This window comes from Callospermophilus lateralis, chromosome 18 (assembly GCF_048772815.1).
Source record: "Callospermophilus lateralis isolate mCalLat2 chromosome 18, mCalLat2.hap1, whole genome shotgun sequence".
In the NCBI taxonomy this organism is placed as follows: Eukaryota; Metazoa; Chordata; class Mammalia; order Rodentia; family Sciuridae; genus Callospermophilus; species Callospermophilus lateralis.
The window spans coordinates 14,330,730-14,347,822 of NC_135322.1; the positions used below are offsets into that span (position 1 = coordinate 14,330,730).

Here is a 17,093-nt window from a genome sequence, read left to right on the forward strand (position 1 = left end):
AAGACCTTATTTCTAAATAAAATATTAAAAATGGCTGGGAATATAGTTAAATGCCCTTGGGTTCAATCCCTGGTACCATAAATAAATAAATAAATAAATAAATAACATTAAATAAAGCCTTGCTTTTTACTTGATTTCCCTTAATTGGCCTCCCTCTTTACACAGTGAGACAGTGAGTTCTTTGACAACAGGGCCTGAGAATAATTCACTTGTTAACATCAGTTGCTCCCTCCAAGGCACCATGGTATAGGTGTTGAATGAACACTCTTAACAGCAGCGAAATAAGCCACAACCACATTGCGAGGTACCCTGACTATACCCTGCCAAGGTACAGTCAATCCCACTCAGGGAGAAGGTTACTGAACGAGAAGCCTTCAGAGCTGGAAGGGAGCTGTTTCCCCTCTCCCTTATCTAGAGCTCCATGCTACTTAGGTTTTTGTGCCTGATTTCAGGATTCCTCTCATCGGGACTCCTATCCCTGGGACTTAGGGGTTGTGCCCATTCTACTGATGAGGACTCTGACAGAGTTTAAGGAGATGCTTCAAGCTGCATAGCTATCAGGGGTAGATGGGAATGGGAACTGGCAATCTCAACTCCAAGAGGGATGATCTGTTCAGGTGTGGCAATATCCCTCCCCCAGGCTGAAGTGTCCACAGTCCTCACTGCAAAATCTGATACCTCGGGTTCCCAATCCTTTCCAAAAGGGGAATCCATTTGTTTCTCCTCTTGCTTCCTTTCAGCTTGAGTTCTTGTCTCCTCACATTTGTTACGTGAACGAGCACAGCCCACTTTATTTCCAAAATTGTGTTGCTACCATCTCCTTTCCTCCTTTGCCCCTGCAGTTTACACCTTCTCCTCTTATCTCCTTCTCTCACTTGAGGAAGGAAAATTAACCTCTGATCCACCAACCAGTTTATCTATGAAGGGATCAATCACTCCTTCCCTTCAAAGACCTGGGATTCTCCAACTGTGTCTCCTTATACCCTCTTCCATTTTACTTCCAAATATACACCAACATTCATGTTTTTCACGAAACATCCACTGAATGTCTACCGAGTACAGGTGAGAGTACTTGAACTGTAATCAAGTGTTGTCCTGACTGTTCTAGGGGAGATTCCAGTGCAAAAGGGAAAAGAAAGTCTGATGGTAACATAAGCTTTGCTGAGCAGAGCATGGGCAGGTGCCAGGGAGCCAAGGGAAAGGACTCCTTCCTCACTTCAGGTGGCAGGGAAGCTGTCCAGAGGGAGAAGTGCTAAATGATATCAAGAGAGGGGACACTGACAGTAAGGATGGATGGAAAGTCTAAGCAGCCTAAGGAAGAACATGTGCAAAGGCTTAGAACATCTGCACCCTCGGGGCCCTGCAAGATCGGGAGGCCTCGACAGGTTTGGATGAAGGACTCTGAGATGGGGTGAGCAGAGGCCAGTTCACACAGAGCCCTGTAAGCCACATTAAACTGTGGTGATAAAATGGTCACAGTATGCAGCAAGCCTAACCTAAAGGATATCAAGGGAAAGGCATTACAGGTAAAGTGGGGCAAAGCTTTAATCAGAAACCAAATCCCAGTAAATACAAGGACACACCAAAGGGAAAGCCTCAGGCATTAAGAACCCGTGGAAGAGGATTTTGCTAGAAGTCATGTGTGATTCAGGAGAAAATCCTTATTTGTTTGGGGAAAAGTACTTTTAGCCAGAAGTTACAATTCTTTAGACATGAGCAATATGCTAAGGGGAGATTCTTTGCCCCAGACAGGACAAAGAACACCTCAGTGACTTAACCCTAAGCAAATGGACAAGACGCGCACTCGTGGGCACTGGAACATCAGTGACAATTGTGGAAAACTTCACTTGGCAACTGAATGCATCTGTGCTCTGACCCATGCACAGAACCCAGACATTGACCTGCTCCCCTCACCCCACACCAATGCTCTGCTCTGGGGGACTCTGAGGGGCTATCTCTCTGTGCCTGATACTCCCTCTGAGTGTGAGAAAGGCAGGAATCATGGAAAACCCAAAATGATCTACCTGTAGAAAATGAGAGTGGGGGCTTTCTTCTGCAGCCAAGGGCTTCTGTCTGAAGTTCTTTCCAAACCTTTCTCTAAATTTCTAAAGTCAGTTGGTTTGAATTCTTTGCTTCTCTCTCAAGCTGCAATCCAAGACATGGATCTCACCCACTCATCTGTCAGGAGATCAGGAGGGAACCAGTGGACCCTACTCAGGATCCAGGTTCTCCAAAGGAGTTAAACTTCTAAGAAGGAATTAAATGGATTCAATCTTATCCATTTATTGAATACACCAAACCTTGGTAAAGATAAAAGAAATCTAGGATTTGGGACAGAGGTACCTGGAGAGGTGAGAGAAGCCTCAGTCCCTGAGTGGTGTGGGAAGGGAAGGGGTGGGGGGTGGGGGTCACTTGTAAAATTCATGCTCCTGCTCATCCTTCTTGATGACGGTCTTGTATGCTTTCTCAAAGTCCTTAGCCAGGACAATGTAGCGGTTCTCACGGACAGCCAACATTCCACTCTATTGAGGAATGAGAATTAAATACTCTGAGAATTAAATACTCCACACCCCACACCCCCACCCAGTGATGGAAGGGAGGCGGCTGGCAGGGGTGGGGGACACACACAGGGCCCAAGACCCCAAGAAGGTAATAAAGGGACAAAACAACTACAGCAAAGTGGTCTCAGAGAAGGGAAGAGGTATTCACACATCCCCTGCCCCGATCAGAGAGAAACCATCACTCACCTCCTGACAGATGGAGTTGATATCAGCTCCTGAAATCTTATCTGGCCGGGCCACATCTGCATTGATTGAGTTAAGGACAACATTCCCTGTGTGATGGGATGAATGCCTGGAGGAAGAAGTCATCCTAGGGCTGTCTTGGTCACCACCCTTCCCCTGGACCTTGGTGCCTTGTGCACTCTGATTATGGTAGTAGCAGATGTGGAAATGAAGACTGCACCCCATACCCTGATGTAGTCCTTCCCCTCACTTCCAGAGTAGGATACAATCTTCCAAGTCAACCTCTTCAGAGAGGTTCATCTTGCTGGTGATAGTGGAGAAAATTAATCTCTTCTGGCGGCGATCAGGGAGTGGAAATTCAATTTTTCGGTCCAGGCGTCCTGGCCGTAGCAGGGCTGGATCCAGGGTGTCTGCTCTGTTTGTGGCCATGATCACCTGGCACCAGGAGAGGCTGGCTCAGACCTTTGTCCCTCCCTACATTTTCTTTTCTGTCATGATACCTGCCCCTCATGAGCCAGCTCCTATCTTTCCCTGATTCCTACACCATACCTCCACTTGCCCATTCTGAGCCCCAAACCTTGACATTGACGTTCTGGTCAAATCCATCCATTTGATTCAGCAACTCCAGCAAGATTCTCTGAACCTCCCTGTCAGCTGAGAGTGAACATTAAGGTCAGTCCAGGGCACTGTTATGACACCTGCCCAAGACCCCAACCCTGTTTGGGCATCACTCACCCCCTGTCTGGGCATCAAATCTCTTGGTGGCGATGGCATCAATCTCGTCTATGAAGATAATAGCAGGTGCGTTCTCCTTGGCCAGGCGGAAAACATCCCGGACCATGCGGGGGCCTTCACCCAGGTACTTCTGTACAAACTCTGAGCCCACGACCCGGATAAATGCAGCTGATAGCAGGATGACAAAGGTGAGAGATGAGCTGCCTGTGGAGCCATCCTACTTTAAATGAAACTGAGAATTCCTAAAAGCGGGGCTGGGGATGTGGCTCAAGTGGTAGTACACTGGCATGCGCGAGGCACTGGGTTCAATCCTCAGCACCACATAAAAAATAAATAAATAAAGATATTTTTTAAAAAAATTCCTAAAGACATCCTTCCACTTGGACACCTACTCCTAGTAGCTGAGTCATTCTCTCAAGCCAAGGGCTGGGTGCCAGTTCAAGCCCCAAGGACCAGCCATCTGCTTATGTCCCAAAGCAACCCAACAGCCGCAGTCACGAATCATATATACACATATCAAATTCTGGTCTGATATGTTAAAAAGCAGAACATTAAATAAAACAAAAAACCCAGAACACTTGGTTTCCAAAATACATGTAATATCAGTAAGAAAACAGAAACACTGTCCATACATTAAGTCATCAACACCTGACCAAGAGCTCCGAGCTCCCGTTTGCTCTATGATCAGTTTTTAATGTATTAAGAGTCAGTGACCTGAGGCCATCTTCTGATATAACTGACCTCTGGCAATGGGATTGAAGGAGATTTGTTCAGGACCTTCCCTTTAGATTTCTTATTTATTTGTTTGTTTTCTATGATACTGGGGATTTCATTAAGTCTTCACAATCAATGTACAAAAGTAATGTGTTATTAAAAGGAAATTGAGGCATGAAGAGGTAGTCACCTGGCCAGACCGCACAGCAAATAAGGGCCACACTGGGCTATAACCCCAGAGCCCATGCATATGAACATGCCATGCTATTTCCTGGGGAGCATGAGCAAGCGGTGAGCAAGAGGAGACCCAAACCTCAAAACACAGGGGAGGTAGAGAGAGGCTCACCTGTCGTGTGATGCGCCACAGCCTTTGCCAACATGGTCTTCCCACAGCCAGGTGGGCCATACATGAGGACACCTCGGGGAGGATCAATGCCAATCTGAAACCCAGAAGTGGGAAGAGAGGATGAGGTAAGGAGTCCTGTCACCAATCCCAGACCCAGTGGTACCTGTCCCTGCCCTGTTGCCTCCATAGCCTCACCTGCTTATAGAGCTCAAAGTGTGTAAGTGGGAGCTCCACAGCCTCCCGCACCTCTTGTTTTTGGATGTCCATGCCCCCAATGTCCGCATACATCACATCTGGCTTCTGGTCTGGTGGGAAAGCAGAGTTGGGGCTCCCAGCCTTGTCCACAAGGTCCCCTTGGGCCTCCTGAGCCCCAGGCCCCCGCCTCACCTGAGGTGAGCATCATGATGCTACTGTCGGCCTCAGGAGGCAGCACATCCACCAGGGCATTGCTGTGCTTGTGAAGGGCAACTGAGGCATTGGGCTTGAGCAGCTCACGATCAATGGTGCTCAGAATGCGCACATAATAGTTGGAGCCTTTGAGAAAGGGACAAGAGGAGAAGGAAAATGAGAAGTATCTGAGTCCTGCAGGCGCAATGGTGCACACTGTAACCCAGCAGCTCAGGAGCTGAGGCAGGAGAAACACCAGTTCAAAGCCAGCCTCAGCAACTTAGTGAGGCCCTAAACAACTCAGTGAGACCCTGTCTCTAAGTAAAATTTAAAAAGGGCTGGGGATGTGGCTCAGTGTTTAAGCGCCCCTGGTTCAGTCCCTGGTACCAAAAAAAAAAAAAAAAAAAAACCAAAACAACCAGTCCCTGAGTCCTGAAACTGTCTTTCCCCCTCTTCTTCCTTCACAGTTGTACCCTCCAGGCCACTAATCTTAGAGAGGCTCACACTAATAACTTTCCTGTCTACAGCCAAGACTCTCTCTTAAACTCCAGGACTGGGTGTGTCCAGCATGCCTCCCCCTGGATATTTTTCCCTGGGTACTTCTCACTGTCCTAATATGATCTCAGTATCTTTCCCCAAACTGAACTGTTCCTTCTGGGTCTGCCTTAAGGAGACATACTGCCCCGGCCAAATCTGAAGCATCATCCTGAATTGTCTCCCCCTTCCCTCCATAGACCATCAGTCGTCACAACCTTCTACTCAGCTTTCCAAGTCTCTCTTCAAGCAGTTCTCTCCTCCTCCCCCTGCCTGATTCAGTCCCATCTTCTCCTGTCTAGGTCTCTGTGTGATTCCTCCTTGGTCACCCAGCCTCTATCCTCTCTAATCTACCTCCTACATTTATGTTAGTAATGCACAGCAATCTCTCTCCTGACCATCAGACCTGACTGTCCAGCAGCCCTATAATGTCCTGAACTGTCTCCCTCCAAACCCTCTGGACATCTCAGAAAGAGCCCATTATCTTCCTAAGTCTCACAGTCAAAGATATAGGTTTCACCCCTTCCCCCACTTCCTCATAGCCCGTAAGTCCAACATCTTTTCCAAGAATCTTTACAAGAGCATGGCTTGCTCTAGAAGAGTAGAGGCCAGAAGCAGGAAAAGACAGACAGGACATTAGAACAACAATGATTGTAAGGGCAAGGCCTGGACCTATGTTAATAATAGCAGCTACTATACACTGAGTTCTTAGCAGAGGTACGTTTCAAATGGTAGTCAGGAAATTAATGGAGGTGAGAGGATGACCAAAGTTTTGGTTAAATTAAAACATATGTAAACAAAATAAAAAACATCGGAGTACATCACTCATGGTATGTCTAAATACCCTCTGGTGAGACTTTATGTTTTATATGTACATATTTAAGCAATGACAAAGACAGATACTCAAGAAATATATTTCTATTTTTGGATCAAATATCCTGAAGAACACCATTACACCATCCCGCCTCATTTGCTGTTATGTAGCATATGGCAGACCCCATTTCTAGCACATGGAAACAATTAGGTGTTGAATGGGCAAATCAATGAATGAGGTGCCACCATCCACACACCCACTCACCCGTAGTAGAGCCCACAATGGCTGTGTTCTGATCCACAGCTTCTAAAAACTGCCCAATGACTAGCGGAATGCTCTGGATTCGCTTCACCTCCTCCTGGGCATGCAGGAATTCTTTCTTCAGGTTCTTTTGCTCATCCTTGATGTATTCCTCCTGCACCTCCAGGAATTCTAGCTCTTGCTGCAGCTTCTGTGAGCCCAGAGGAAAGAGGAAAGGCATGGCTATAGGCTTTGCTGAGCCAGAGTGGAAAGAAGAGGGAATATGAGATGCTGGGCCTTATGGTTCAGGATAGAGTTGAATGTACCTTGTAGCGACTATACAGGTCCTCCAGGTCCTCAGGCTCAGGTCCCAGGAAGGACAAGCCAGTCTGGGGCCGGGACACAGACAATGCTGGGATCTCATCCTAGTCCAAGGGGGGAAACTCAGGTTGGAAGAAAAGAATCTCCTCAAGAAAGCATCTAGAACCACTGCTCCCACCATCACCACCACCACCAATTTGCCATTAAGTCACTCAATACTAACATCATTCAGTTTCTCTAAATAGAACCTGGAAAATTCTCAGCCCCCTAAATAGGCTTTTATGTCACCCTGGCTCCGAAACAAGTCCTTTATGCCAATTTGCACCCCAACAGATCTGCTATGGTATGCAATTCCTACCATCCCCCCAAATATCACATCAACTTCTTACCATATCCCAGCATCCCCATCACCCTTCCACAGATTCCTAATGCTTCACGGCTCTCCTGGACAGGATGTTTAAGTCCCCATACATTCGAAGATTCCCAGCATTCATTTCCCATTTGCCCTCCAAAAGAGACTCCCAAACGTCACTCAGGCAAGTCACAGATAAAACCACAACGCCCCCCCAGCAAAGCACCGAACTCAGTCCCCTAGCCACAGGCCCATTCCACACATCGCTCACCAGCATCTGACCTAACCCCCAACCCCAAAGGGCCGACGAGGTCACCAAGCCCTCCCAGGCAGGCCTCGAAACCCATCAATGTCAAAGACCCTCTTCTCCCAGCTCCGCCTTCGGAGCCTTACCCTCCCCACATCCCTCGACCACACAATCAGGCCTCGGGACAGCACAAAGTTCTCCACCGAAGCCCCTAAAATCACCCAGAGTCGCACTGGGATCCTCCAAGTCCATTCAGCTGTCCACTCAGGTCTGGATTCAACCTTTCCCCCAAGCCCGGCGGGTACTAAAAGGCCGAAGTCCCCACCGCACCTGAGCCTTCTCCACCAAGATGCCAATCTCCTCCATAGTGACCAAGCCGGCCTCTGCGGGGCTCGGCCTGATCCAGTCACCGTTTCCGCTGACGCAGCCGGAAGTCTCCGACACTAGAGGATCCTGGGAAACGTAGTTTAAGCTCTCAGAGAGCGGGATGGATAGACCGGGAATGGGGAAGTCTTCGTCCTGGGCTCCGCCCACAAGATAAGCACATGCGCTGTGCGACAGCATCGCGAAAAAGCGCGGGCGGGCTCGGAGATGTGAGCGCGCGCAGTTGAAAGGGATGGCGGCACCTCGCGCTGGAGCGCCTCTAGGGCTTTCTGTCCAGGAGGTGGCGCCAGCTCACTGCTCTTTCAACAGGAAATTCTGAGCTCTGTGGGAAGAGTCTGGGGCCCATGGGCTGTAACTCCCTGTTAGGGGAGGGATCCGAGAGGCCTTGGGCGTGGTTCCACAGAATGGGTCTCCGCGTGGCCTGCCCCCTAAAATTCTGTCCCTGAAGGTAATCGGGCTCCACTCTGGGAGTGAGGAGCCTAGAGTCCATGGTTCAATGAGGAACGAATTGAATAGACTCTGGGCTGGAGAAAATAAGGCTATATAAGAAAATAAGGCTGGAGAAATAAGAAAAAAAGGGTGCCCTGTAGTTGTGTTATACCAGAGACCAGCAGACCCATGCCACATTCCATGCTTAAGCCTTGCGTGCATCATCCCTTGGAATTGCTTTTCAGCTAAAGCTGGATATGGAACCCCGGGCCTTAGGCATGCTAAACAAGCACTGTGCCACTAAGGTACACATTCCCAAGCCCAAATCCTAGCGCATGTTGTGTTTTCTTTACAAAGAGAGAGAGAAACAGGCTTGCAGCCATGAAACCACTTGCCACAGTCACAGGGCTTAAGTGGCCGAACAGAATGGGGACCCAGATCTGTCTGTCCCCAGAAACCTCTGCTCCTAGTACCCCAGGTACACTGCCATCCTTCATACCAGCTACAAATTTTTACTAAATAAACTTCTGTTGAAGTATGAACATATTCAGGTGCACAAATTCTTATTGTTGCTTACAAATCAAGGTAATGCAAAACTTGAGCAGCCATCTAGATCAAGCAACCCAACAAAGACAACCTCCAAAAGTCTAAGCACTTCCCTTCCCCATCCCATATAATTAATATCATTTGCCAATAACAGCAAAGGTCACTTTTGTGTTGAATTCTCTTTCTCCAGATCTGTACACTGTCTGTAACAGTGGTCCACTTTATGCTTTGAATATAGATAGTCCTTGCTGCTCTGCTAGTGTGCATTATTTTTAAAAGGACATGTTTCTTTCTCTTCGTCTCTCCCTGCTCATTCATATCCCCTCACCCCAATCTCAGAGGAATCAGGATTACCTTGCCTCCCCATCCTAGGCAGAGTTATCAGTCCTTGAGCCCATACCCTCCCCAGGAGATGGCACCAGAAGAACTCATAAATGACTCTCTCCCACATTAACAAGTGAATTACACTCCAACAGAGAGCACTTGGAAAGTAGCCTTTGAATCACCTCTTTAAAAACCCCTGTTCCCCTTGATGGGCAGAATCATAGCCTCTGAGACAGGAGTTCCTATTTTCTCCTTTGCTGGACAAGTAATAAAACTTCTTTTTCCTTTTTCTCAGAATTATGTCCGTATTAGTGAATGGGGTTTGGGGACAAGCCTGAGCTTTCAGGAACAAATTTGGCATTCCAGGTGGGACCTGAGAGAAGCCCCTGCTCTGGCTTTCTTGGGCAGGCCTAGCACTCCAAGCAACCCCACTTCGTGCCGAGGATTCAAATTTGTTGAAAGCCAACTGCAGGAAGTGAGGAGACAAGTGAGTGTGCCTCAGGTCAAATCAGAGGAGGTATTCCTGTGAGTACAGGGAGGGATTGAGGGACTGTCCCAGCAGCTGCTAAGTTCCTTTTGCTTTGGGAAACTCCCTGCTTTTCTTTCTGGACGGTACAGTTTGCTCCATCTTGATCCACGTTGATAAAGAAGGAAACTGAACTCAGTAAAGTCCAGACAGCCTTGGCCATTTGGCAAGTCCCTGGTGTGTATGCCAAGATGCTTGATTCCATGCATCTGGTTCCTTTCCATGGGGAATCCCGTCCCTCTTTGTGGGGGATATCTATGGCACCACTGTGTTATCAAAAGCCCAGTCCTTGCCCCCTTGATGCCATTCCAAAATGAGGACATGGTTTTGAGAAAAAGGAAAAAGAAGTTTTATTACTTTGCTAACAAAGGAAAAGCACAGGAGACTCCTGTCCTAGAGACTATAATTATGCTCATTAGGGTGAACAGGGTTTGGTTTTTCGTTTTTGGTGGGGTGTTTCATTTTGTTTTTGTTTTTTGTCTTTTGATACCAGGGATTGAACCTCTCTGGTACCAAAAAAAAAAAAAAAAAAAAAAAAAAAACACAGACCCACATCCCAAGCCCTTTTTTAATACTTTATTTAGAGACAGGGTCTTGCTGAGTTGCTAAGTGTCTAACTAAATTGCTGAGGCTGGCTTTGAACTCATGATGCTCCTGAGCTCTTGGGGATATAGACACACACCACTGCACCCCGCTGAACAGGGGTTTTTAAAGAGGTGATTTCAAAGGCTACATTCCACATGTTCTCCATTGGAGTTGTATTTCACTTGTTATTGTGGGAGAGAGTCATTTATGAGCTCTTCTGGTCCCATCCACAAAGTCTGATTTACTTCACTTTGTAGGTGGGACCAGAAGGTATGGGCTCAAGGACAGATAAATCTACCTAGGATGGGGAGGCATGGTAATCCTGTTTCTTCTGAGATTAGGGAGGGGGAGAATCTAGGAGCAGGGAGAGAGGAAGACAAAGAAACATGTCCTTTTAAGAACAAGTCAGAGTGGCAGACCAGCAAGGATTGTACTAAAACCATAAAATGGACCACTGTGGCACTTCCCCACTGTCTACTTTCCATTTCTATGGAAGATGGGCAACAATATCGCCAAGCTTCTTGCTGACAGAGGGTGAAGTTGGGGGAAGTAACCCGAAGTCCATGTTCTCTATCAGGTTGGGAGTGGATAGTTCAGGGTATTCAACATCAGGGCAGTCCAGAGGTCCATGGTGGCTGTTGGGGAATAACTGGAGAAGGCACACATAGGGCAGGGATCTTTCTAAAACAATAATAAACAAGACAGCACAACATTACTGTGTTTGTAAACAATGAGCACAAACGCAGTTAATATTTCAGCCAGTGTCTGAAAACCATGAAGACAGTAACTTATACTCATGTCAGTGAAACACAGATGGAATTTATCCATGCAGGAGGTTAGGACAATTTGTAGGTCTATGAGATCAGGCTCAAATTGACTCAGGACAAACTTGTGACTCTAGAGTCCTTTGTGATGGCTATTATTAGGCACTCCCACATAAAAACCCTTTCTTTATAGCCTCCAGTTTTATTTACTTTTGGTAGGACTGAAACCAGTGTACATCTCAAGTCACACTGAAAGAGCCATTGTCTCTCCTAAATGTCTGTGTAGGATTGGGCTTTGGTCATACTCTCCTGCCAGCTGTTTGAGAACACATTGGTCAAAATTGACCCTCTTCCTATCTTCCACTTTCTAAGAGGTAGCTGAGATTCTTCAGAGATCACTCCTGGGAATGTGTGAGAAGCCTCTTAGCTCCTTTAGGCTTCCTCTACCAGTGGGAGTTATCTGCCAGGATGGGTCAGGGTCTTGCTGACCATATGTGGTTTGTCTTGAAAGCATCAGGGTCAGGTCCGTCTCCAATGACCCTCCTCTTTGCAGAATGTGCACTGGTTGGCTTTCTGTTCTCTAGGGTCCTCTTGATCCCCCTGATCAGATGATCAGGTGACTCACTGGAGTTGCAGGGCCCAGTGAAGGGTCCCCTTGTTCTCTGGATCCTAGCTGATCTCTGAGGGCAAGGTCCAAAATATTAACTGGCTTTTTGCTTGATCCTTCTATTTCCTTGACTTTGCTCTCTCATTTTTGGGGTTTAAAGATCCATCAGGCAAGTTTCACCAATCTTGAAGTGAGAGTGATGGGTTTTACCTTTCATATCTCTAATTTTATAGTTACTCCTTCCATTTAATTGGTGTCAGTATTGATACTAGAAGCCAGCCTTAAATCCTGTCTGCCTGTAGGTGATTACTTATCACTTCAAATTAATTCAGCTTGGTCGGTAGTAGTTCTGTGAAACACTAACAGGAAACAGTTATAAAGGTTTTTTCTTTTCTAATGTAAATAGTGATAAAAATTTTCCTTGCTTATCTGCGTCTCACATTTTAATATGTTGATATTCATTTTCACTTAATTCTATTTTTTTTCTTGAGATTTTCTCATTGGTCCATGGATTACTTAGATGTGAATAGTTTGATATCCATGTGACTGAACTCCTTATCATGCAACTGCATAAATATGCCTGTAAATACAGAATCTCTTCCGTATACTTGACCTCTGACAGACCAATTCCAACTGCAAGAGGGCATAATAATCCAGAAAAACCAGTCAAAGGTCAGATTGTGTTCTAGAAAAATATCTTTCTCTTAGGCTTACACCATCAGATGGTTTACTCAGCCAAGATCTCTTCTACTGGTAAGAGAAACAGCATGGCCCATGTGTTAAAGGGCCAGTAACAGATACAAAAATGGAAACACAGAGCCAGACAACCAGAGAGGATCCCTGAAACCATGGCTGACAGTCAGGAAACTTTAAAACAGACAGACGTGCAAACACAAATTTCTTCCACTTACTTTTACTTCTGACAGACCAATTGAAAGATTGTATAATAATTCAGAAAACTATTCAAAGGCCATTAAAACATTTTTTAAGACAGGTGCGTACCTATAGGTGGCCCTTTATTTCTCTTATTTTATCTCTGAAAGACTAATTCCAACTGCAAGAGTTATGGGGGAGTGGTAACTGGAATTGAATTCAGGGGCACTCAACCACTGAGCCACATCCCCAGCCCTATTTTGTATTTTATGTAGAGACAGAGTCTCACTGAGTTGCTTAGCACCTTGCTTTTGCTGAGGGGCTTTGAACTTATGATCCTCCTGCCTCAACCTCCTGAGCTGCTGGGATTACAGGCATGTGCCACCATGCCCAGCCCAACTGTAAGACCGTACAAAAAACAAAAACAGACAACCCAAAATCATGGCCAAGATATGGGAATCTTTAACAAACCAGCCAAGATCTTTCCCAAGAGACTACTTATTGGATCAATGCAGAATTACCCATAGGCTTATATCTGTAGGTAGCCCTTTCTTTCAACTACTTTTGACAGACCAACTCCAACTCAAAGATTGTACAAAAAGGAAACAGAGACAGACAACAAGAGAGGATTCCCCAAACCACAGCCAACAGATGGGAACAAACCAGCCAGGATTTTCCCGAAGAGACTACCTATAGGATCAATGCAGCATTGTCCATGTCTTAAAAGGGACAGTAACATATACAAACAAAGACACAAACAGCAACCAGAGGGAATTCTCAAACCTACAGTAGACATTACTGGGAGGTAGACATGGGGAAAAAAATCTCAGTGGACATTGGGTGTGTGTCAAAACTATCTTCCTAGGAACTAGAGGAATTGACCATCAGTCAGTCCTAAGTGGCTTCTAGGCAACTGGGTGATATATTGAGAGTGGTTATGTTGGGTTTGGACCTAAGAAAACCAGCTTCTGTCAGTACCAAAGCCCAGTAGGATTGGCATTTTTTTAAATTTTGAATTGAATGAGGCTTTTTTTTTTTTTTAAATAAAGTGGATGAAAGTCTCTCCTGTGAGTTTCAGGGATTCTTTTACCAAAACCATGTGGCCTTATTTCTATGTTGGAACAGATTCTGAACCTTAAAATTTCTTAAAATCTTTTCAGTGGATGATGAAAGATAAATTATTCTCTTTAGTTTTTAGGGCTAACTTGATAAATTTAATCTCATTTCTAGAATCTTTTTGAACTTTCCTACTGAAAACCAGAATAGATTTTTCTCCCTTATTTTCAGCAACTATAAAAAAACAAGATAGTAATATACTTTCGTAGATGTTCTGAATAGCAGTTGTTAAGCTCCTTGAATTCTAATTTTAAATATTTGAGAATTAACATGTACAATAAAATATTTTGTTTTGAATAACAAAAAAACAAAAAACAAAACAGACAACAAGAGGGAATTCCCAAACCCAAGGCCAAAAACCAGATGAAAACCTAGAAGAGACCAGGAGAGAGTAAATATCTCTAGATTTTTGAGTCTCACTTAACCGAGACTCCTACACCAGTTGTAATAGGAAACCATTTTATGCTTTGAATATAACCATTGCTGCTCTGCTAGTGTGACTTATTTTTAAAAGGTCATGTTTCATTCTCTTCTTCTCTCCCAGTTCTTCCCTAATATCTTCTTCCTCCCTAATCTCAGGGAAAACAGGATTATCTTTCTTCCCCATTCCAGACACAGTTATGTATCCCTGAGCACACATCCACCACAGGAATGAAATAATTCAGACTTTGTGGATGGCAACAGAAGAGCTCATAATTGACTCTCTCCCACATTAACAAGTGAATTACACTCCAACAGAGAACACTTGGAATGTAGCCTTTGAATCACCTCTTTAAAAACCCCAGGGGGCTGGGGATACAGCTCAGTTGGTAGAGAGCTTGCCTCATATGCACAAGGCCCTGGGTTCAATCCCGAGCACCACCAAAAAAAAAAAAAAAAACTGTTCCCCTTGATGGGCAGAATCACAGCCTCTGAGACAGGAGTTTCTGTGTTTCTTTTTCTTTTTTCTCAAAATTATGTCCTTATTATTGAATGGGGTTTGGAGACAAGGACTGAGCTTTTGGTAACAAATTTGACACTCCAGGTAGGACCTGAGAGAAGCCCCCACTCTGGCTTTCTTGGGAAGGTATAAGCCTAAGAAAAAGATGGTGTTCTACTGTAATCTTTCCTTTGACTGGCCTTCTGAATTATACAGCCTTGCAGTTGGAGTTGGTCTTTCAGATGGAAAGTTAGTGGCAGAAGTTCTGTATGTGCAGGTCTATCTGTTTTTAAAGATCCCCTATTATTTAATTATGATCTGGGGATCCTCTCTGTTTGTCTGTCTATCCTTCTTCTTCTTCTTATTATTATTATTATTATTATTATTATTATTATTATTATTATTATCTGTTACTCGCCTTTTAAGACATGGGCCATGCTGCGTTTCTCTTACTGGTAGTCTCTTGAGAAGAGAGATCTTAGCTGAATGGGTCACCTATAGGTATAAGCCTGTCTTAGAGAAACACAATCTGGCCTTTGAGTGACTTTTCTGGATTATTGTGCCCTCTTGCAGTTGGAGTTGGTCTGTCAGAGGTAAAGCATATGGAGGAATTTCTGTATATATAGGTATTTATGCCGTTGCATGATAAGGAGTCTGAATAGTCAGAAACTGAGCTGAGGATGCAAAAAGGCACTGCAGCTGGTGTGAAGGTTAGCAGGGCACCAGAAGAAAGAGTTTTAAAAAAGTTTTAAATCCTTTCAACCCAGTGCTGGAAGTTCCACCACTGTTCCTCAGCCTGGCCCCGGGCAGCTACAGGTCATCTCACTGTGGGTCAGGGACATCATTCCTGGGCTGGGGAGGGAAAACATTCCAGGAAATCTTCCTGAGTTGTAGAAAAATGAGCAAAGACAACCTGGCCTCTGCCCTTCCTTATAGTCCCCTTTGCCCTTGGAGGGTGGAGGCTGCTGACCACAAAGGATGTGGCAGTAGGTTGTAGCATTGTTAGTTATGCCCTGGGGACAGGAGTGGTCTCCCATTTTGAGATCTGTCAGGGCACCTCATTTGGCCACATGATATCCATCACTGGGGCAGAGCGATTCTTGCCATGACAGTATCCCATCAGACTAAATGGCTGGGGAGACTGGCGGGATAAACAACTGCACCCAGGAAAGAAAAAGCAAACTAAGGCCAACCCATGTTTTGTTGGAAGCCTCTGCAAAGGGATCATCAAGGAAGCCTGAAGTATAGAAAGGGCTTCCTCCATTGAATATCAATATGCCTAGTGTAGGAAAAAAGCCCAAAGGAGACTCTTTGGGCTTTTTATCAATTGTATCTAGAGGTACAACTGACAGTGGGGAACTCCCTTGAAGTTGGTGGCATCATGGTAACGATAAGGGAGGCAGGTCAGGCTCAAAAATACACTGTGCTCCAACCTCTTGAATGCTACGTGGGAAAGAAAAGATTAAGGCACAGTTTTTGTGTATGCCATATTGTCCAGCCCTCTCCTGGGGTGAAATTTGTTGTGAAATTAAATACACAGATAAAATTCACCAGGACAGTTTCAGAATGTAATTTTTCAAAAGGGACTGAAACAAGAAAAGAAATACAGAAAAGCTAAAGGTATGGAAATGTATTTTAATACAGAAAATTAGAAGGTAAAAGAAATGTTTAGGGATGAGAACGTATTTTGTTCTTAAAGTAGTATTCTTGTGCTAAAGTCCAAGATGAAAGAGAGAACAAAACTAAGTTTTTGTAAATAAGTTGTAGAATGCTTATGTAAGTTGCAGAAAGTTTGTGGAAGGTAAATCTCAAAAAGTTTGTATATGTTATTAAATTGACTGTACTTAGCACAGCCAGTCAAAACTGTTCAGATTTTAATGTACTGATATAAAGCAAAGTCTGAAACATTGATCTGTTCTAATCTGTCCAGAAAATTTTCTTGTATCTATCAGGTTTTATTACTTTGGGAAACTATGTCTTAAAGAAATTAGCATTTGTACCTGCTTTAAAGTCTTTTAAATGATTACTTACTTCACAACTGGTTAAATAAACAACAATTATTTTACCTTGTAACAATATAGTTGACATCCTAAATATTTATGATTAGATATATGGACACATCTATGAACTATATTTTGTATGAGTCTTGTCTAAGTGTTATGTAAAAATGTATAAAATGAAAGTTTATGTGTTTACCCACAAGATTACCAATAAGTGCTCTCTTTTATACATTGTATCTGACATAGAAGGGTCACACTGTCATTTGAAGAGCTGTTTTGTATTTGTTTCCTTTGACTAAGTCTATTTCTGATCATTAACACTGTTTCTTAAATGTTTAAAAGATCTAAGGCTATCCTCTGGTTTTTTTCTAGTACTGCTAACCTATACAGATTATGTGATTATTATTACCATATAATATGAATTCTAAATTCTACTTTTAAAGTGAAACTAAGTTAATACAAGGACTTCTGCATAATTATGATGCTAACCATTACTGGCTTCTTTGTATATTAGATGCATTCATGTTCTTAATGTATACAAACCTTGGGCTGGGGTTGTAGCTCAGTGATGGAACACTCACCTCAC

At 44.4% G+C, this 17,093-nt stretch overlaps 1 protein-coding gene across 1 annotated transcript; it reads right to left on the reverse strand.

Moving 5' to 3' along the window:
* Positions 1–2,263: 2,263 nt before the first annotated feature.
* Psmc4 (proteasome 26S subunit, ATPase 4) lies at positions 2,264–7,847 on the reverse strand. The gene is made up of 11 exons (XM_076837773.2): positions 7,765–7,847; positions 6,841–6,939; positions 6,539–6,725; positions 4,927–5,073; positions 4,735–4,844; positions 4,540–4,633; positions 3,480–3,647; positions 3,322–3,398; positions 3,011–3,179; positions 2,748–2,803; positions 2,264–2,522 (listed from the first exon to the last, which is right to left on the reverse strand). Exons 1-11 carry the CDS (start codon positions 7,798–7,800, stop codon positions 2,409–2,411), a joined length of 1,257 nt encoding a protein of 418 aa, XP_076693888.1. The 5' UTR covers positions 7,801–7,847; the 3' UTR covers positions 2,264–2,408.
* Positions 7,848–17,093: the final 9,246 nt, after the last annotated feature.